This window comes from Rhinatrema bivittatum, chromosome 1, assembly GCF_901001135.1.
Source record: "Rhinatrema bivittatum chromosome 1, aRhiBiv1.1, whole genome shotgun sequence".
Classification (NCBI taxonomy): Eukaryota; Metazoa; Chordata; class Amphibia; order Gymnophiona; family Rhinatrematidae; genus Rhinatrema; species Rhinatrema bivittatum.
In genome coordinates, this window is record NC_042615.1 from 535,078,499 (window position 1) to 535,098,848 (window position 20,350).

Here is a 20,350-nt window from a genome sequence, read left to right on the forward strand (position 1 = left end):
GTGTATATAACTTCTCTATTTTTCAGATGAATTTAAATGTTCTACGAGATCTAATGTTAGTGGGTACTCTGCATTATATTCATACAGTCTCCTGCAGTTTTCTAAGATAACTTTTATACAGGCAATGAAGTAACTTCCTGAATTATAAAAGAAAATTGGAGGTGTTTAAACAGTATTCCTCATCTGACTGACTAAAGCCTAACTGCCCTGTGTAATATTTTGTTATATAGCCAAATTGGCAGCTCTGAAATACCACACATGATGGGGTAATGCTTAAGAGCATTTACACGAGTAAATGTTAACTATTGTAGCAATTTTCAAAAGCCATTTACCAACGTAAAGTGCACTTGCTCGGATAAATCCTATGGACAATTCAATGGCATATATTTTAGCAATTTTCAAAAGCCCTCTTACATGAGGGTCAAGGGCATTTGCATGCGTAAACCCCAGTTTCGAGTGTGTAAATGCTGTGGGAAGTCAGGCCCATACTGCACAATCACACACCACCTCTCACTTTCCAGAAGTCATGACCTTTACAGACGTGCCTATGATTCATAGCATTTTCACGTACAGAATTAAAAAAAAAAAAAAAAAGTTAAACATTAACTGTTACTGTTTAATCATTTAAATAGTATCTGCTGGAGTGAGCCTGGGACCTGCTGAAGTTGGCTTACGGCTGACTTCCGTGTTCTCTCCCCCTTCCCCCCACCAGAGTGCTGCATGGCATGATAGCATTATTAGTCAGTCTGGGGAGCATGCCAATATTTATCAGGGAAGCCCTCCATGGAAAAAGGTATATGTATATAAATTCCAAATCTAACATGTTTAATTTCCAATTTACGTTCTCATTCAAAACTATATAGTTTTGAATTAAACATGTTAGATTTGGAATTTGATTCAACAAAATTAGTGGACATATCTACCAGAAGATTAACTTGGAAATAAGCACTGAATTCTCAACATGAACCTTTCATCCTAACATTTTTGGATCAAATGTACCAAGTTCAGCATGAACAGATTTTACACTAAAACTAAGGCCAAAAAGCACAATATAGCACAGGGGTCCTGGGGTGTCAAACAGGTTTGGTTTTTAGGATACCCGTAATGAATATGCAGCAGATATATTTGCATGCACTGCCTCCATTCTATGCAACTCTCATATGCATGTTCTCTATCCTTATCCTGAAAACCAGACCAGACTGTGGCTCTTGAATACCGGAGTTGCCTATCCCTGGACACGTGGGCTTTTTAAGTCAAAATAGGTCATTCAAGATATTCCTATTAACGATTATATAAAGAGAACAGAGCAAAACTATGTTCAACATATATCATAACTAGAACCAAAACACTTCAAGGCACACAGCTACATTTTAATCACACAAACGTTTTCTAAAACGTAGCTCCAAAAATTGATACATTGGGCCTAAAATAAATCATTAGGTGGTAGGCCTTCCAGGGGTGTGGCTGGGTTGCCAACTTTTTTAATGAAGGGCTGTATGTGACACTTCACGTTACAGAGAGGCTGGGGGCCCCCTTGAGTTCTGATGAGCAGCGATGGTGGTAGTTTCTCCCTTGGCCCTTTCAGTGATTTGAAATGCTGCAGAAGGCAGGCAGCAAAGGTATGGCAGATAAGATGTCAGTAAGAATATTCCTAGGAAGTTGGCAACCCAGCCTCAACCCTGGAAAGCTTACCACCTGCCGCCTCCTCCCCCACCCACCCCTTCAGGATGCATTTCCTGGAAGAGTGACGGAGGGATGGGGATATAGCAGGGTGATTGTTTATGCACTCTCCCACCCCTGTACATTGCTCTCTTCTTCCCTCCCCCTTTCTCCCCCCCTCCTCACACTCCCTTCTCCCCCCCCTCCCCTCCTTTTCCCTTCTTTCACATCACAGGACCTGCCAGCAATGCCTTCTCCTACCACTATGTATGGTTCAAAAAAAAAAAAGTAAACCTATCTCCATGGACCAGTTTGGCCATAGACAGAGGAGCTTGCTCTGAGGGCAGGATGCAGCCTGTGGGCCATGGTTTGGGGACCTCACTCTACAACATGGTACAAAGGATACCTTAAGAAATTTGATTCCAGAACGTAATCCAGAAAGCATTTCTCTCTGCGGACAAGCAGGAGACTACATCCCACAAGGCCAAGACTGAAAGCTCTCGGAAAATCTAGAAGGTCCTGCCAAGCTCCTGGTCTTTCCTGTACAGCCACTCACTGCATAAAGCCTCCACAGTCTTTCTGCTCTTGCAAAACAGATGTAACTAGCTCTTGTATTTTCTCTCCAATCACTTGTCTCCCTTTCAAATTAAAAAAAAAAAAATCCAAACCCACAAATTTAGATACTACCACCAATTTTTTTCTTTTGGCATTATTCACATTTTTTCCTCCAAAATTGAGTTTGACATTGCCTCAGCGATTTTGAAGATGTTATTGAAACAGGTTGCAAAAAATGTCCTAGATATATTCTAAGAAAAAATGTCTGACCATCTTCCATGATCCCAGTGTCAGTTGGATAGGCTCTTCTTGAGAAATGCCTAATTACGCCAATTGTGTTTATATGTCCCCAAGGGCCAGAAAATCCACAAGCCATATTCAATTTTTAGAATCACTTTACTCCCCTTCTGGAAAAAGGAGAAAGTTCGTCTGCAGAGGTAGCTTCACCCAAAATAAACAGGACAAAGTCCTCTCACACTCGGAGTCATGACTCAGTGCAATCTTAGCACATGTACCATTCCCCCTTCAGTAAAGAGGGAGGTAAGGGCACACTCTTTGGTGCCAAAGGATCCTGGCATGGAGAAAGAGGCCAATACCAGAGCTTACCAGGCAGCGAAAGATGAAAAGTCCTGAGGAGCATGGAGCAGGAAGGAGCTCAGCACAGGAGTTAACATCATCCGCTAAGTCTGTTCAGCACAGACAACATCCACTAGCAGATGCACCAGTGCATCAGCAGCACACATTTCAGTGACAATTTTTCCTCAGCGTTGAAAAGTCTAGAAATACTCTAGTGAAACCTCTGCCAAAAGGGGACTAGATTTGGCCACACAGAATGCCAGTTCTAGTTCCAGAACTGGATAGTTCCTCTCTGTCAGTTCCTTCCTGCACCAACTGATCAAGATTCCTTTCTGAAAAGGTTGTGGGAAGACTTTGTAAAGCACTTCCATTACAGGAAGGGATCCCTGTTTTGGGCACCCTGGCTTTGAAGTTGGATGCAGAGTTCGCTATTCCACATCACTGCAGGGATGAAATGGTTCAACCCCAATCAGAAACAAAAGTAGTTTTCCTCCCAAGGATAAGATGCCTCTTATTGATTTACTCTGATTTCCAGAAAGGCTTGAATCTTCCCAGTGCATCACTTTATGTTCTGAGGATGAACCATCCTTAGGTCTTCGATCTGATCCCTCCCTTCTGCAGCCTAGGAGCACATTGCCTGAGGATATGTCCTATCTCACACCTTTGTAAAGAAAAAATGGCCAAGGGAATTCCTTTCACATTAAAAGAAGAATAAGAACCCTCAAAAGATGTCTTTGGCTTGGCTCAAGCATATTTACGGACCTGAGCAGGCAATGACAGCTCCAGTACGCAGGCTGCTTTAAGAGCTTCAAGTGAGAATGTGGCAAACACCTCTATCCATCCTTCCTGTCTCAAGGAAGTTAGATCAAATACAGAGTTCGACCATCTCTGGGACATGGCAAAGTTCAATAGCAATATCAGTTTTAAGAGATGCCAAGTGCTACAAAACACCTTCCAGCACCCTCTCTGGCAACCAGGATGCTGAATAACAAAGGCAATCTTTCAAAGAACCATGCTAAGCTCCAGAACAGCATCTCATCAGCTGCACAGAATTCAGCATATACATGCTCATGTACAAAGACTACAATCTCTAGACGATCTTCCGATAGATAAAATAAACTGCTTTATTCTTGCCATTCAGGAGGCAGAAGACTGCGGCAAGCATCTAATCAGATCTGCCTATGATACCTCTTCTAGCACTTTGGCGGTGGCCATTGGAGCCAGGCGGCTTAGTTGGTTACATGATTTTAGTCTTAGGGTGTACATGAGAAGCCTGCAGATGCTCCAGGCATGGGAGATCATCTCTTTCTGGGAAAAGTAAAGAATCAGATCATGTTAAGGATCACTAATGCTACCTTCCTTACCCTTTCAACAGCTACAGTGGAGCAACTCTCCACCTTCAGAAATGATCAGCTTTAAGTTTATGGAAGGCAATGTTACTATACAAGAATATACTACCCCTGGAGGAATTTTAAATTCTGTGCACAGAAACAAAATTCTGCATACTTTATATTGGTCAAAATAATGCAATATACATGATAGTCTAAGTAATAAATTTAAAATGTAATCCAGAAAAGAAGTTTAGAGATGCAGTTTAAAATATTTTGAGCATAATTTTCCTAGAAGTTCACTGTAAGTGTCTCTTCCACACTCTCCCTATTGCCCTGGACAGTCCTTTCACTTTGCCCTCTCAGGCCGCAACTCCTCCATCTGCCACTCTCACCTCCCTCTCTAGGCTCAATCCCTTCCACTATTTCCACTCCCAGAATTTGACCCCCCTCTCTCAGTTCTGCTCCCTCTCACCCACACAACCCTTCACACTGGCTCTCTCTCTCTCACACACACCCCTTCACACTAGCTCGCTCACACACACACATACACATCACTTCTCACAGGCTCCCTCTCTCATAAAGAAGCACCCTCACATACACACAATCCCTTTTTTTCACACACACACACCATTTCCCAATCTCTCATTCCTTCACAATCTCTCTGGCACGCACACCCAAGCACCCTCACATGCTCTCTCTCATCCCTCACTCTCACTGTAGCCTGCTCCATCTTCACCGTGAGTGGGACGGCCTTCGCCATTTTCTGCACAAATTCTGCATTCCACAGTTGTGCATAATTCCCCCAGAACTAATATAGCTATATCCATGCCTTCATTTATAGTAGCATCATCAAAACAGGCCACATACCAGAGGGAGGAGGCAACCTAAATTTCTACAAGAGATGCAGATCAAAGCCAATTTTAAATTTTGACTACATCTTCAAACCTTCCCCATTACTCAGATGAGCTTCTGGTAGAGGAAGGCTTCATGATGTCAAATGAGCATGATTTTTAACTAATGAGTCCTGAAAATTATGCTCCCCAAAACAATCCTCTGGTGAGAGAGTGTTTAGATGCTAAAAAGCTCAAGCTTTAACAAGAGCTTTTCTCTCTTATTAGCCAAATGTAGCAGACCTTATTCCACCGCAAGAAAAGAACTTGTTTTTTTTATTCTAATTACTTTCTGGTTCCAAAGATGACATGTAGTTTTCAACCTATCTTAGGCCTAAGGAATCGGCCTGAGTCGGGCAGTATTTAACTAAACACGTCTCTACTCCAATAAAGAATTGAAAAAGACACAAGGCATCTATCCTTTCTTTTCCTTATGGCTTTTTTAGATCGCCTACCCTCCTGTTTTTTTTGGATATCCACACCACTCCAGGAGGAGGTTTCCACTACACTTTGCCCCCTCCCTTACTCCACCATATCTAGGTGGAGGAAGGTGGTGCTCAAACTCCCCCCCCCCCATGCTTCTCAATAATAGCTCAAGGGGATCCTTCCCCTTGAGCCCAGGAAATTCCCATGCTAACAATTTCCTGGGCTCTGCACCCTACTTGGATCAGCTCTAGCTGGGATGCACTGCCGCTAAGCCTTGAGCTGGACTGAGTCACATTTTTATAAAAAATTTTAGCAAACTCCTATTACCACTCAAATGTTTTAAAAAGATTTTACAAATCAAATGGCTGAATTAAAGATGTCAACATACTAGACATAAGAGAGCAGTTAGATACATAACTGACCAGAGGTCATGTGATCACTGTGTGCCAAATGTGCTGTGTTGAGCAATTACATTAATTCAGCCAGTAATACAAATTTAAGTTGTTAAAGATGACCAAGTTTGACCTGGATAAAAACTCACTTTCAATGGGTTAACTCTTGAGTCCATTCTTCCTTCCTCAATATCTGCAATTTCTTGTTTTATATTAATCAATGCATCACAGAACCTGTCCAATTCTGCTTTGTCTTCAGACTCTGTTGGCTCAATCATAAGAGTACCTGCCACTGGCCATGACATTGTTGGAGCATGAAATCCTTAAAATTAAAAAAAAAATTAAAAAAAAAGACAAATACATTTACCTGAAGACTCAAGGAAATTATAGATAAGGTAAACCTAAGGAAACAAAAGCAATAAGCAAGTTCATGTCCTGAATTTCAATTTTCAAAGACTTTTAATTAATAGTTAAAAGCCATCTTGAGGGAATTGCTACAAAAATGTTCTTTTGCAAGCTGTGATACTTGATACTGAACCAATAATTATCCAAATATTATGATCTGAAAAGCACATGCACAAGACGACTGGGCCTCTATGGTCTTAAAAGCTCACGTACAACCAAGGTATCACAACCCATAAAAGCTCTTTTCTGCAGGACAGATAGGCCTATTGAAAATTTGCACTATCAAGTATAGTCTGCAAAATGCAATTAACATGATTTTAAGTTTGCCTATTACAAGCAAAGTTTCATGCTTAATGGTTCCTGCAAAATAATTTAAAACCTACCATAATCTTGAAGTCTCTTTGCAACATCCACAGCTTCAATATTTGCTGTTTTCTTAAAAGGTCTTGTGTCCAAAATAAACTCATGGGCTACATAACCTGTAATAGAATACTTCATCATAAAGTAAGCCTTTATTTTATTAGCTCATTTAAAACAGATGTTACAACTATGTGAAGAGCCACCTTTCCACTCAAAGTGACCCTATAGTAACTAGACAAATTACATGCAATTTAGTAATTGTTACTTTTTCGTACACAGTAACACTACATATTTGAATACTGAAAACATCTGAAAATCTTAATTTGCATTACACAGATGGCTGCAATGTTTGGACCAGCATAGAGTACTGTAGTGCTCGCTGCTTGGCCTTCTAAAAGGGTGGTCTTAAAGGAGGTTTTTGCCATCTTGCATGCTGTAAGCAGAATATCATACGTTTTGTTGTAACTTATTAAGCTGCTTAGAACACTGGATTATGTGGCCTTTAAATCAAATACAGAATCGTAAATGTTTCTTAACTCCTATAACATTCACATTAAAGGTAATATTCTATCTTATGTTAGGGATGTGCATTTTCATTATAGTCCAGTTTTGAAATGGTGTGTGCCACTTCATTTTTAGCATTTACATTAAAGCAAAACGGACAAAAAAAAAAGTTTCATCCTGCACATTACTACCTTACATAGATCCTTCAGCTATTTCATTTGGAAATAATTCTGATCTTAAGAATCCACTGGGAAATAGTATATCAGGAAGTAATAGTACACTATATGGGTACAGGATAAGTCATTATCAAGGCAGAAAATGTGGTATGACCCGACAAGAGAGGAGTAGCCTAGTGGTTAGAGCAGTGGGCTATGAACCAGGAGACCAGGCAAGTTACTTTACCCTCCATTGCCTCAGGTGCAAACTTACAGGCCGATACTTACCTGCCCTTGGACGCGCGTTTTCCCTTACCCCTTATTCAGTAAGGGGAGGAAAACGTGCGTCCAACCTGCGGCACCTAATAGCGCCCTCAACATGCAAATGCATGTTGATGGCGCTATTAGGTATGCCTGCGCGATACAGAAAGTAAAATGTGCAGCCAAGCCGCACATTTTACTTTAAGAAATTAGCGCCTACCCAAAGGTAGGCGCTGGTTTCTGCCGGCACCGGGGAAGTGCACAGAAAAGCAGTAAAAACTGCTTTTCTGTGCACCCTCCGACTTAATATCATGACGATATTAAGTCGGAGGTCCCGAAGGGTAAAAGTAAAAAAAAAAAAAATTTTAAATGGGCCGGAGGCTGTCAGGGCGAAAACCGGACGCTCAATTTTTCCGGTGTCTGGTTTCCGAACCCGTGGCTGTCAGCAGGCTCGAGAACAGATGCCGGCAAAATTGAGCATCGGCTGTCAAACCCACTGACAGCTGCCGCTCCGGGTCAAAAGGAGGCGCTAGGGACGCGCTAGTGTCCCTAGCGCCTCCTTTTGCCCGTTTCTACTGCACCACCTAATTTAAATACAGAATTGCACGCCCAGGCGAGTGGCCTGTGCGCACGCCGGGAGAGCGGGCGTTCGTCCGCTCTCCCGTGGACTTTACTGAATCGGCCCGTTAGATTGTAAGCCTTCTGGGGATAGGGAAATACCTACAGTACCTGAATGTAATCCACTTTGAAGTGCTGAAAAAAGTGCAAAAAAAACCCCCAGAATATAAAAATCTAAATTTAAAAAAAAAAAAGATGCCTAAAAGAAAGACTGAGAAAAAGAGGAAAAAAAGCACGACTGCCTAAAACAGTGCTTCTCAACCAGCACACCCCTGCCACTGGAGAGTCTTTCCTGTACTGCAGTGCTGGCAGCCCCAAAATGATTGGGAACTGGCAACTGGAAGGACTGTGGAAGAGAGGAGGGGAGGGGCAGAAGCAGAGAACCCAGCCAGCAGCAGTAAATAGGGAAGAGCCTCTGCTCCCTCATCTAGCCCTTCCCTTCCTATCCATCTCCACCGGCAGTTCAGGCCTCTCTCCCATGTGCTCTGAGTGGCTAGACCCTGCCCCACCTCCTAGATGTCTGTCATGCAGGAACTTGGGACTCTGCTGAAAAGCAGAAGGGAAGAGGAAATCACTCGCAGGCCAATGCAGTAACCTGTGCCTTAAGAGCCTGTGTGCTGAATTTCAGCTACAGTTTTAATGCACAGGGTTCACATTTTTCTTTTTAACTTCTGATGCAGTAATGCCAATGCATTGAGAATTAAAATGTGCTTACACATAGGTAAATAAAGTTTATGTTCAGCACAGGCTGTATGTACATTTTAAGATGGGGGAGGGGTGGGGTGGGGAAGGAAAGCTGAATGGAAGAGAGCATCTCTTTTCTTGCACACCTAACTTAGGAGTATATCTTGTTATGCTCCTAATTTATCTGGATGTCTGGCCGCGGTTAGGCTTAAAAAATAAATGCACTGTTGAGCCACTGCCATTTCTCTTTGTGCGTAGGGGTGGGAAGCCCCAGTGGCAGATTTAGCTTTAGAAACTTTACTCCACCTCTGACTAGCAGACAAACTTTCTAATGTTAAGAAAATAATGTGTGCTCAGCCCAGTGCACCTCTCGGCATTGGGAGAAACTGCCCTCACTTGCATGGAGTTTCCTTGCGAGAGCATGGAGCTGAACATACATTTTTAATTGCACATTTTGTGCAGATTAAATTCCTTCCTGCATCGGGAGTAATGTTTACCTGCACAAAATGTGCATTTAAGTGTGGGTAAGACTGTGCATTCAGCTGAATGTACTTTATTGTATTAGCTGAGAGCTCTAGTCAGGCAAGAATGATCTATGGGAAGGGAAGAGGGTGGTAAATGCTAATGGCGAGAGAGAGAGGGGAGTCCCGCAGGATGTTGACATGGAGTCAGACACTGCAGTCCCTGCCAGCTGTGGGGGGGGGGGGGGGGGGGGGGGGGAGGATCATGAGTAGGTTGCCACCTGGCTCCATGCATAAGGAACAGGCTAATCCAGTCCTGGTTTTACTCTGTTGCATGCAGGGATTTGTAGTTCAGATTCTCACTGATCTTCCTGGGGCAGAACTTCAAGTCTCTGCATACAATAGGGTAAAGCCTTATGACATGGAGCCAGGTGGCATCTGTAATCATGAGAAAAAGCCGAGCCGTACTGGTGAGGGAGGGAGGGAGGGAAGAGATCAAACCTGGAAGAAGGGGGAAGGATGGAAAGAGAAAAAAGGATAGGGTATGGAAAAGGAGCTGGAGAAAGCTTAGGAATAGGGAGAGGATCCAGAACAGAGGGAGATAATTAGGCACTGAGTGGATTGAAAGAGAGGAGGAATGAGGAAAGGAGATTGGGAAGAAAAAAGAAGAACAGAAAGATGACAAGGATGAAGAGAAGAAAGGAGACAATCAAAAGAATAGAAAGATTGAAAGAAAAGAAAATATTAAATATCCACTCTGAAGGAAAGAGGGAAAGCAAGAATGAAAAAAAAAAAAAAAAGACATGCTAAATCAGAAAATTATACCAGAGACAGCAAAACTCAAACATATTGCCTGATAGAGAATATTAGTAACTCGGTGTTAAATGTCCTAGGACCCAGTTGTATACAAGACATGTCCAGGTCAAAGACAATTTACATTTTAGGGATTGCTAGATTTTGTTAGCTATTTTAACTTTCTGGTGTACAATTCATTCTCTTGTAGGCAGGACATACCTACCAGCAGAGGCTTTTGTATTGGCTCAGATATTTTGTGGTAACAAAAAAACAACTTAACATGCTTTAAGGTAATATTTTGAGAACAGATTACTATAAATTTACATGGGGACCATAAAGCCTTGCTTTCTGTGCCCCACCCCCAAAATGAACTGCTTGCTAACTAGTGGGGAACAAGTGTCCCAGATTCACCCACAAGAAATGTGGTAAAACCTCTCTGCCAGTGTCAGGAGGAGAGCAGCACTCCTTACCCTGTGCGACGCTCCTCTGCCAGCTTCAGTCTGACACCTGAATGCATTCAGCCCTGTAAATCTCACAAGGCCCACATGTTCAGACATCAGATTGAAGCAATACATACACAGGTTAACAAGCAGATCTGCTCTCCTGCCAAAGAGAGAACTGTGCAAAGTTTGGTTTGGTGTGCCACGAGGACTGAGCAAACCTGAAAGCGTACCGTGAAATAAAAGGTGAGAAGCGCTAGTCTAAAACGCTGTTACTTCTGTGCTACACATTTCCAGTGCAGGTCTAAATGGGCAAGAAATGTGAAAATCATTGGGGATATGAATATGGGAAAGTGATCATTGGGTATCTGAATATAGGATTGTGAATTGGTAATGTGAATGTTGATATTGGGTGTGTGATTTCTAATAACCAATTGAAATAGAGGAAAGTGAGTAGAATTTGTAGATAAAGTGTTGATATACTTGAAGATTAATAAGAGCATCATTGTTTAGAGATATAAGAACTGGACTGTATTGTAGCTACCTTTCATCTGTGTATTTTGATGTTTATAACTATTTTTGTACGTATTGGCAAGATTGTTTTTGAATATTGTTTTAAGGAATGAGTGTTAAGATTTTATGATTTGCATTTTTTTTTTTTTTTTTTTTTTTTTTAGAGAGCATTGATGATGAATAACTGTTTGTGTTTTTTTGCACTAGGTGGTGAGTTAAAATAATAAACGAATGTGTATAGGTTTGTAATTCATGGTGACAATTTTTTTGACTCATTCAATATATCAACAAGAAATCAGCAGGTCAGGAACAGCCAGACAGCAATAGCACTAAAGAAACAAGGAAAGCTTTCCATGCTCAGCTTACCTTCTACAATTTTCCACAATGAAGAACTTCATGTGCCCTACCACAACACAACGGCTATAATTTAAAAACAGACAATACTCTTGGGTAATTGCCAGGTTTGGCCTCTTTGGAAAGAGGATGCTGGGCTTGATGGACCCTTGGTCTGACCCAGTATGGCAAGTTCTTATGTTCTGTTCCAAGTAGCACCTATAGTTTCATAGTTTTTTACTTGCCTCTAGCCCCTTTGAAAAGGACCTTGTAGTGTTTTTCTAGTCTCCTCGCCATGTAGTTAGCATTCAATATGGCAATCTCTGTCGCATGTTTCAGTCCTTTGGCACCCATCATCTGAAAGGCAAGGGGGTGGGAGGAGAAAGCAAGAGAATATAAAACTGCGGATGCAGGCTGCAAGGACTATTCCAGTGCATCCATTCCCGTACCCAGCCTCTGTGCATGTGTTCTTGAATTCTGACACTGCTTTCACACAATCTTTGCCGGGGAAGATTGTGATATTGGGGGAATGGAGCAGTTGTCCCATACATCCACTACCTTTCACCGTTTTTAGAAAAAATAATCTTATGGAACTCCTGAGCCCACTGCTTTTCATACCATGAACCCCTCCTAGACTTTTCCACTGAAAAATGCTCGCCTTTTATATTTATTCTAATGTATTTGAATGCACCATTCTCGCCGCTCCCTCCACCCCGTTTACTCTAAGGTATACATATAGGGATCCTTAGATCTCTTCATAGGTCTTACGGTGCAGGCTCTGCACCATTTTGGTAGCCCTCTGAACCCTTCGGAATAGGACAATACTTCAACTGAGGTTTTATGAGTGAATTATACAGACATCCCTGGTTATACTATGCACCTTATCTTTTTTTTCTAGCACTTGTTACTGCTTTGCTGCACTATTTGGCTACCTTGAGAACAGATATGATCACCCTGAGGTCTTTCATCTGTTTGGTGCACATTACTTGCATCATTTTATTTCTTTGATTAAGCTATCTAACTGCCCTCTGGACCCTTTTTTCTTCCCCTACATCCCCATCTTGTTCCTTCGCATCCCTGTTTCATATAACTATTTTTCACTTTCTAAATCATTTTGTATTATCCCTGTTAATTGTAAGCCGATGTGATATGCAAATGAATGTCGGTATATAAAAGTTCTAAATAAAGTACATGCCATCCCTATCATGCTCTGGTCACTTAAAGTTTTGCACCCCAAATACATGACTGTTGTGCATTAAATCTTAGCTGCCTGAACTATCATGCCTCAAGACTTAATTCACTCATTTTCTCCTACGCCATCTGGACTGACTACATCCTGATCTTCATGTCCTCTGCAAAAAGGATGACCTTGCCCTGTTAGCCTTTATGAAAATGCTGAATCGAACTGGAGCCAGAACTCAACCTTAAACTCCACTAGGAATCCTCCTTTACTTGGTGTTAACTCTGCCATCACCAGCAACCTAGAATCAACCAGTTTCTAACTCATCCTGAGGTTGTTCTTCCTGTTAAGTCTCCTATGTAGAAAAGGACTTCTTGAAAGCATGCCACGTTCTGTTCTCTCCCCAATCTGATCTAATTCCCTGGTCCCCCAAATAAATACAAGTTTGTGTGATATGACCTCCCTTAGATAAAAAAAAAAAAATGCTGCTTATGTTTCTGTAATCTGCAAAATTAGACAGACATACTCTTTTAGCAGCAATTCCATTAGCTGCCCAACCACCAGGTAACTGGCCTATAGTTCCCAGCTTTCTCCTTGCTCATCCTTTTGAGAGAAGGTCTACATCTGTCCATAAAGTCCCCAAAAATCATTTTCAGTCATTCTTTGGAAACCAACAGATATATTACTGACGTTGCAACACTTTTGTAAGCACTAGAGTATCTCTGCATATATTTCAAATGGACCCAACTCTTGCCTGTTTTCGGTTTTGCTAGATTCATGCAAATAATTCTGCAAAGGTACTGGGTTCTATCTTCCCTCCATCTGTATTCCTAACATTTGCCTGTACACACAGGACTATAAATTAATGCTAGATAAGCACATACACATTTCTGTTATTCCCATCTTCATCCAGTAATTAGAAAGATTTCACATGTGAACCCAGAACTATGATGGTTAGCATTTTTAGACACTACAACCGATTAAAGCCTACGTATTAGTCAGATGTATTAGTTACAATAGGGAAAAATGCATTTCCCTATTGAAGTATTTCTGTAGAGTACGTTATAGGAAAGTACTATTAGAGGTAGATGTTGAGCTGCAAAGGGGCTGGCTAAATAAGCTAGATAAACTTATCTGGCTAACTTTTACCAAATACTCAGCAGGGCGGATGTGCCGCTGAATATACCCAGTTAACTCAGAGCGGAAAATTTATCTGGCTAAATTTAAGACCACCCTTAAGGCAGCTAGTTTAGCTGAATAACTTTACTCTGCCACAGAATGCCCTTGAATTATCTAAGTAGTTAGCAGGCTAACTCGGCGCCAGCAAAACTGGTAGGATTCTGGGGTTTGTCAGACTAAACACCAACTTAGCTAGACAAACACCTTTAATATGGACCTTTTAATATCTGAATGAGCCTTTTGCTTATTTTTATCAGATTTACTCATGATAGCAAAGGGGGTATTGTGCTTGTTTTCTGAGCAAATCCCATAACTTTGCCCATATTATGGCCTGACTGCTAGATTCTGCATAAAGTCACTCCCACAGAACACGTCCTATGGAGATGGAGCTCTTTTATGGGGTAGTTGAGGCTCTATTTCCCAGGGCCCCTTCTCTAGCTGTCCCATGCGTGTGTTCAGTGCTATTTTGAGTAGTGGGTTCAAATCCTGTTCTTCTCCCCCCCCCCCCTGTCATTCCTTGTGACCTTAGTCAAATCATTAAACAGTCATCTAGGGCATGGCCTTGTACAGCTCCCTCCCTCGAGTGTATAGTATTAAAATAATGCAAAAAATACAAATTATGTATGGTGGGCCCAAGGTTAACATGGTGAAAACAAAACAGATGCCAGATGTCCTTTAGACGTATTTATTATGGTGGAGACGTATTAAAATGCCCGACTCAGCTGAGTTTCGCCATTCTTAAATGGCTAGCTCAGGGGCTTTAAATTGTTGAGTTTGGGCCTAGTATATTCATAAGCCAATATAGCATATAGGGAAAAATAACCCTTGCTGTAGTTACACGATGTTATGTTCCATATTAGGAGCTACCATCCAGGAAAGATCTAGGCATCATAATGGATAATACTTTGTAATAATTCCTAACATTCTGTTTGCTTTTTTGACTGCCACAGCACACTGAGCCAACTATTTCAAAGGGAATGGTGAATAAAATGGAAAATGTCATAATGTCTCTGTATCGCTCCATGGTGAGACCACACCTTGAATACTGTGTACAATTCTGGTCGCTGCATCTCAAAACAGATATAGTTGCACTGGAGAAGGTAGATGTTACGAATGGGCACAGGTCAGGAGTCGTGAACACCACTAACAGGGGTGTCTCAGGGTGGAGAGAGGCAGGGCTACAGAAGAGTCTAGATGCTGACTGGTGCAGGCAGGAATGAGTGAACCCTATGGGCAAGTGGGAAGGTGGAATAGGCAGATGGAGTCTAACACTGGCTGGAGATACCCGATACCAGATGCATGGAGGTAAGGGTGAACTCAAATACTGGATCAGCATGGAGGTATGTGTGAAAGTGAATGCAGGTAAAGGTGTATAGAAAACTGGAACTGGGTGCTGGTAAGGATGAATTCAGGAAGCGTGCAGGTAAGAGTGATAATGGCTGGAGGTATAAGTGATTGAACTGGGGAAACAAGACTGACAGAGAACTGGACAGACAAACCAGGACAGCACTAACACTGAACATGAAACACATAAGCCCAAAGGCAGCAGAACAAGGCAAAAGGCCCGAAGGCCACACACACACAGCAAGGCAAGGCAGAAGGCCCTAAGGCCCCACACACACAGCAAGGGAAGACAGAAGGCCCTAAGGCCCCACACACACAGCAAGGGAAGACAGAAGGCCCGAAGGCCACACACACACACAGTAATGCAAGGCAGAAGGTCCTAAGGCTATACACACGCCGCAAGGCAAGGCAGAAGGCCCATAGGCCAAAAACAGCAGGCAAAGGCCCGTAGGCCACACAGAAGGCAGAGGGCCCATAGGCCACACACAGCAGACAGCCCGTAGGCCACACACAGCAGACAGCCCGTAGGCCACACACAGCAGACAGAAGGCCCGAAGGCCACACACGGAAGGCAGAAGAGGCTAGAGCAGGGAGCCCAGACGAGCTCGATGCTGAAGCATCAATGGAAATGCTAAGCAGGGTTATAAACGGAAGTCTGGAATATAGAGAAGACAAGGAGAACCAGCCAGGAGAGCATGCTCGCGAGGGACCTCTGGTGGTGAGGCGGCTGTATAGCAGCCATGGTTGTAACAGTAGAGAGAAGGGTGACCAAAATGATAAAGGGATATTTATAAAATCCTTACCTTTAATTGGCTGTTATTTGATGTGTGTTTTGAAGTATTTTATTGGTGTTTGGAAAATGTTTATATGAGTTTTTAATTACTGGATATTATTCTATTCGTTAGCTGTTTTGAATTATGCTTTTTATTGGTGTGGTTTTACTAGTATTGATAAACTTTAAATTTCTTGATTGTATTGTTTTATGAGGAATAGTAAAGGTGCTTTTTCCATTGTTGCATTGCATACTGAATTTGGCTTGTTGCAATTTCCAGGTCAGTTTTTGCCTGCATATTTCTATTTTATGGTCTCCATTCTTTTATTGAAGGTCTATGTTCTGCATATGTGACTGAAGTGAGGCATTCAACTAGAGTGTAGTTTCTGTGGAGGGATCAATAGCAGCTTGGCTTATTCTGTTTTCTTAATAGGAGGTGTATTTGTGTTTTAGGGCCTGGTGTAATATTTGCAGTGTTGCCTTTTCTTAGGTAGGGGTTTTGCTGTTTGAATGCTTGCAGTGGGTGCTAGTCTGACATAGAAAGTTTATTGTAATTCTGTTTTCTTCTGGCTTTCTGAGGGCCAAGCCCATGGTGTTTTACAGTAGGCCTAATGCGATATGGATTCCAAGTGTTTGTTTTGCTTTTTTTCTGGGAATTTCTGATCAGCACTATACCATTGCATGTGATATTTTACCTTTAGAAGATTTAATATCCTTTTTCACATAAAATCTGTTATAAATGCATAACTTTTAATAGTGTGTAGAGAGGGCATGACAGGGTGCAAGGCTGTAAGATTTGCCCGAGACACTTAATATCCATGCATCGGCCTTTGGCGTTGCTGTGCAAACATTTAACAGGCTCCCTACTCTGGTGTCATGTTCTATAATGGGTAAGGGTGCAATTTTTCACTTGGTCATAGGTGCCAAATTGCCTAGCTATGGCTCTGCCTCAGCAAAACAAAATCCCTCCACTGCTAAACACTTTCGGGCCGATACAGTAAAGTCCGCGGGAGAGCGGGTGAACGCCTGCTCTCCCGGCGCGCGCATAGGCCACTCTCCTGTGCGCGCGATTCTGTATTTAAATGAGGCCCGGTGGTAAAAACGGGCAAAAAGAGGCACTAGGGACACTAGCGCGTCCCTAGCACCTCCTTTTGGACCCGAGCGGCGGCTGACAGCGGGTTTGACAGCTGATGCTCAATTTTGCCGGCGTCTGTTCTCGAGCCCATTGACAGCCATGGGCTCGGAAACCGGACTCCGGCAAAATTGAGCATCCGCTTTTTGACCCGACAGCTGCCGGCAGACTTCAAATTTTTTTTTTTATTTATTATTATTTTTTTTTTACTTTTGGAAAGTTTCGGGACCTCAGACTTAATATCGCCATAATATTAAGTTGGAGGGTGCACAGAAAAGCAGTTTCTGTGCACCCTCCAGCAATGCAAATATTACACCAGGCCCTAGAACACAAACACTACCTACTGGGGTAACAGAACAAGCTAGATTGCTACAAATCCCTACAGAGAAACTACACGCAAATAGAAATACTGCACCTCAGAACACAGATTGACCCTTACCCAATACAGAAAAATAAGGGACTACAAATTAGAAACACAAACGTGCAGACAAAACTGAAATGGAAAGCCTGAAAAAAAAGAAACTCTTAACAGTGAAATACTGAAGAAAAAGCAAAATACAAAAATAAGAAATACACATTATCACACCCAACCCTCACTGCCCCCCCCCCCCAACCTCAGCAGTCTCTCACTCATCCTCTCACTGCCAACACTGTTCCTGCTCCTCTCTCTCATCCACCCATTCTGTTCACTCACTTACCCACTTCCCTTTCCTCCTTCCTTCTCACTCTCACCATTTTCTTCCTTCTCACTCTCCCTACCTTCCTGCTTCTTCCCTCCCCTCTCCATGCCCTTTCCTTATTTCCCCTCACTCATCCCACCTCTTTCCCTTTCACTCCTCCCCTTACTCATAACCTCCTCTTCTCATCCCTCCCCTTCCTCTCTTTCTTGTGGCTTGTTGGGCAGGATGTTTGGCATTGCTGCAGTCCTTCGGTCCACGGATGGTGGGATCCCCACAGGCAAATCACCACGTGCCACTGAGGTTCTGCTCTTCTGCCCTCGGGGGTGGGGAGCCCTCTGGGTACGTCATCACCAGGACGCCGCAGGTCTGCTCTGCTGCCCATGGGGGATTGAAATCCCACATGCATGTCAATCACCTCACCACTGAGGTTAATGCACGAAGAGGGCATCACAGCGTGAGACGCCCCTTGGGGAGGCTTTCCTGCAGGTTTCCAGTGTCAGGCATCCCGGACTGGTTGGGCCTGAGCCCGAAGTGGGCGGGCCCCGACCCACCCATAGCTAACAGGACGGTACATGGCAACCTGTGTCCTTTCACCTTTGTTTACTTTTTTGCCATTTCCTAGACAAACTAGTGAAGGACACGTTACCAGATGTTATTAGCATGCCAGTTCAGAGTTAAAAGTTTCTCTTCCCCCCCCATCACTTCCGCTGTAGTAGGAAAACATTGCCTACATCTGCTTGTCAAGGTTTACAATCCAACACCATTTTTTTGCTAAGACTGCACCTTGATATATGCCCAGGAGATTGGCAAAATAGCACTGGAACCCCACGGTGCTGCACTTATTGTGCCCAAGGGGCAGGCCGCATTGTCTAATTGCACTGCAATGACCGGATGACTGGGAAGATAGGGAGCAAGATGCTTCTTCCTAAAATGCAAAACAAGAGAAATTAAGTGTCAGAAGGAGCTTTCCGGCTCTAGCTTCAAAGCCACACAATAATAGCCCTAAATCATAAATTACAATAAGACTAAAATGGGCTCCACTTCATTTCCAAATAGTTTGGTTCCAAGTGTGATAGTAACTGCACTGTAAGCCTTCTGGCCCCCCAAGTAAATGTCAATAGAGGTTTTCAGACCTAGTTTCCTCCTGTTCTTTTTGGGCTTGACTTCCAGTCCCAGTGCTGGGATCAGGCCCTATGAGTTTTCATTCACAGCTACCCAGGGATTTTTCCAATTTTATATCTGCTCCCAACTTAGTTTAGACCAGTCATTTCATGATAATCCAACTAGGGGCCATGCCTCGGGGCTTCTTCTGGAGCCCTGCAATCATGGACCCTGAATCCGGCTATTAGGTGTCACCACCGCACAATGCCCAGGACTCTTTCCACCCAGAGGCTGTGAATCGACCTTTAAATCCTCGGAGTCTATTCTCAAAGGCTGGAAATCCTACACAAGGGTTATTTCACGTGCAGTCAAGTTTTAAGAGATCCCAAAGTTTCTGAATTATCAGAGCTGCTGTAACTTAGACAATGCCTAAAAATTACCTTCATCGATGCAATTTACCTTATCTATTCTTAGCACAGGTTACAACAGCTTCTTTCGATGCCAACTGCAATATTGCCAACCCCCTTCAACTCATGAACATGAAGCACTCCATATTTTTGAAATTTTTTTTTATATCCCCTCCCAGCTTTAGCCCAGTCACTACAGGCAGCTCTCAGCCTGTGGCCATGCACCAGAGCACCTTCCAGAACCCTACCCTCACTTGTCCTGAAACCAGGCCCCAGGCATCACCATCCCACGACTCCCTCTCCCCAGCCCTGCCCGACACAGGGAACAGAAGGCTTGAGGCACATATCTGTCCTAATTACCAGGCAAGACCTACCATTACTACTTTAAAACAAACAAACAAAAAAAGACTTGTCTCAAGTGTAGTTTGAGATAAAAGGCGGCCATGTGCCCTTGTACTAACACTCCAATTGGTCCCATGCCGGGTCCTCCACCTCCATGGGGAATGCAGAAGGTCTTATGAAGATTTAAATGGGAAACATCTGAACCATAGTCACCAGGCCGACAGAGTCCCACCTGCCAAACACATTAACTCAGTACATTATACATGGTATTTTTACTGTATAACAGACACTTGCTATTCAGATTTTAGTTTGTTTTTTTTTTTTTGTTTTTTTTTTTTTAAAGAGTATTGCTAAGAGTAAATTTTAGCAAAAACAGCTGGAAATCACATGCAGTGTTCATAGTCACAGAAAAGTATTTTTTGCTATGTAAACTGGCTAAAGTAATTTATATATAGTGTTTCTCATATAAAAATAGAATGATTTGTAGGCACTGTAGGAAATGCTATAAATTATTACAGTTGCCAACTTTCTGCCCATGAAAGTTCTGAATGCTTGGATATGCAGAGTAAATTCTTCACTACTTTGGCACACACAACTCTTATCACCCGCCAGCATTAGGAAAAAAAAAAAAAAAAGGAAATCCTTTGATTTGAAGAAAAACAAATACCTGTCAATTATCAGCGCCTGGACAAATATTTCACTACCATATTCCTCTCCACCTTTAGCACTACAATACACCCCTCACTGCCACTTCTCCTGCCACCTTCAGCAAACCAGCAGGGTCCGATACCCAGTTCTTGCCCCAGTCACATGGCTGGGGCAAGGTCAGGTCGGTGCTAATTTGGAAAACGGCAA

At 42.7% G+C, this 20,350-nt stretch overlaps 1 protein-coding gene across 3 annotated transcripts in view; it reads right to left on the reverse strand.

Annotated features, from left to right (window-relative positions):
• The window catches only part of GLDC (glycine decarboxylase), a 192,215-nt gene that overhangs the window by 6,524 nt on the left and 165,341 nt on the right, over positions 1–20,350 (reverse strand). For all 3 annotated transcript variants that reach the window (XM_029614128.1, XM_029614136.1, XM_029614144.1), the window contains 5 exons: positions 19,615–19,727; positions 18,429–18,570; positions 11,604–11,715; positions 6,618–6,713; positions 5,979–6,151 (listed from right to left, as the gene is read on the reverse strand). In XM_029614128.1, the coding sequence (XP_029469988.1) occupies positions 5,979–6,151; positions 6,618–6,713; positions 11,604–11,715; positions 18,429–18,570; positions 19,615–19,727 (636 nt within the window). The remainder of the gene's footprint in view (positions 1–5,978; positions 6,152–6,617; positions 6,714–11,603; positions 11,716–18,428; positions 18,571–19,614; positions 19,728–20,350) is intronic.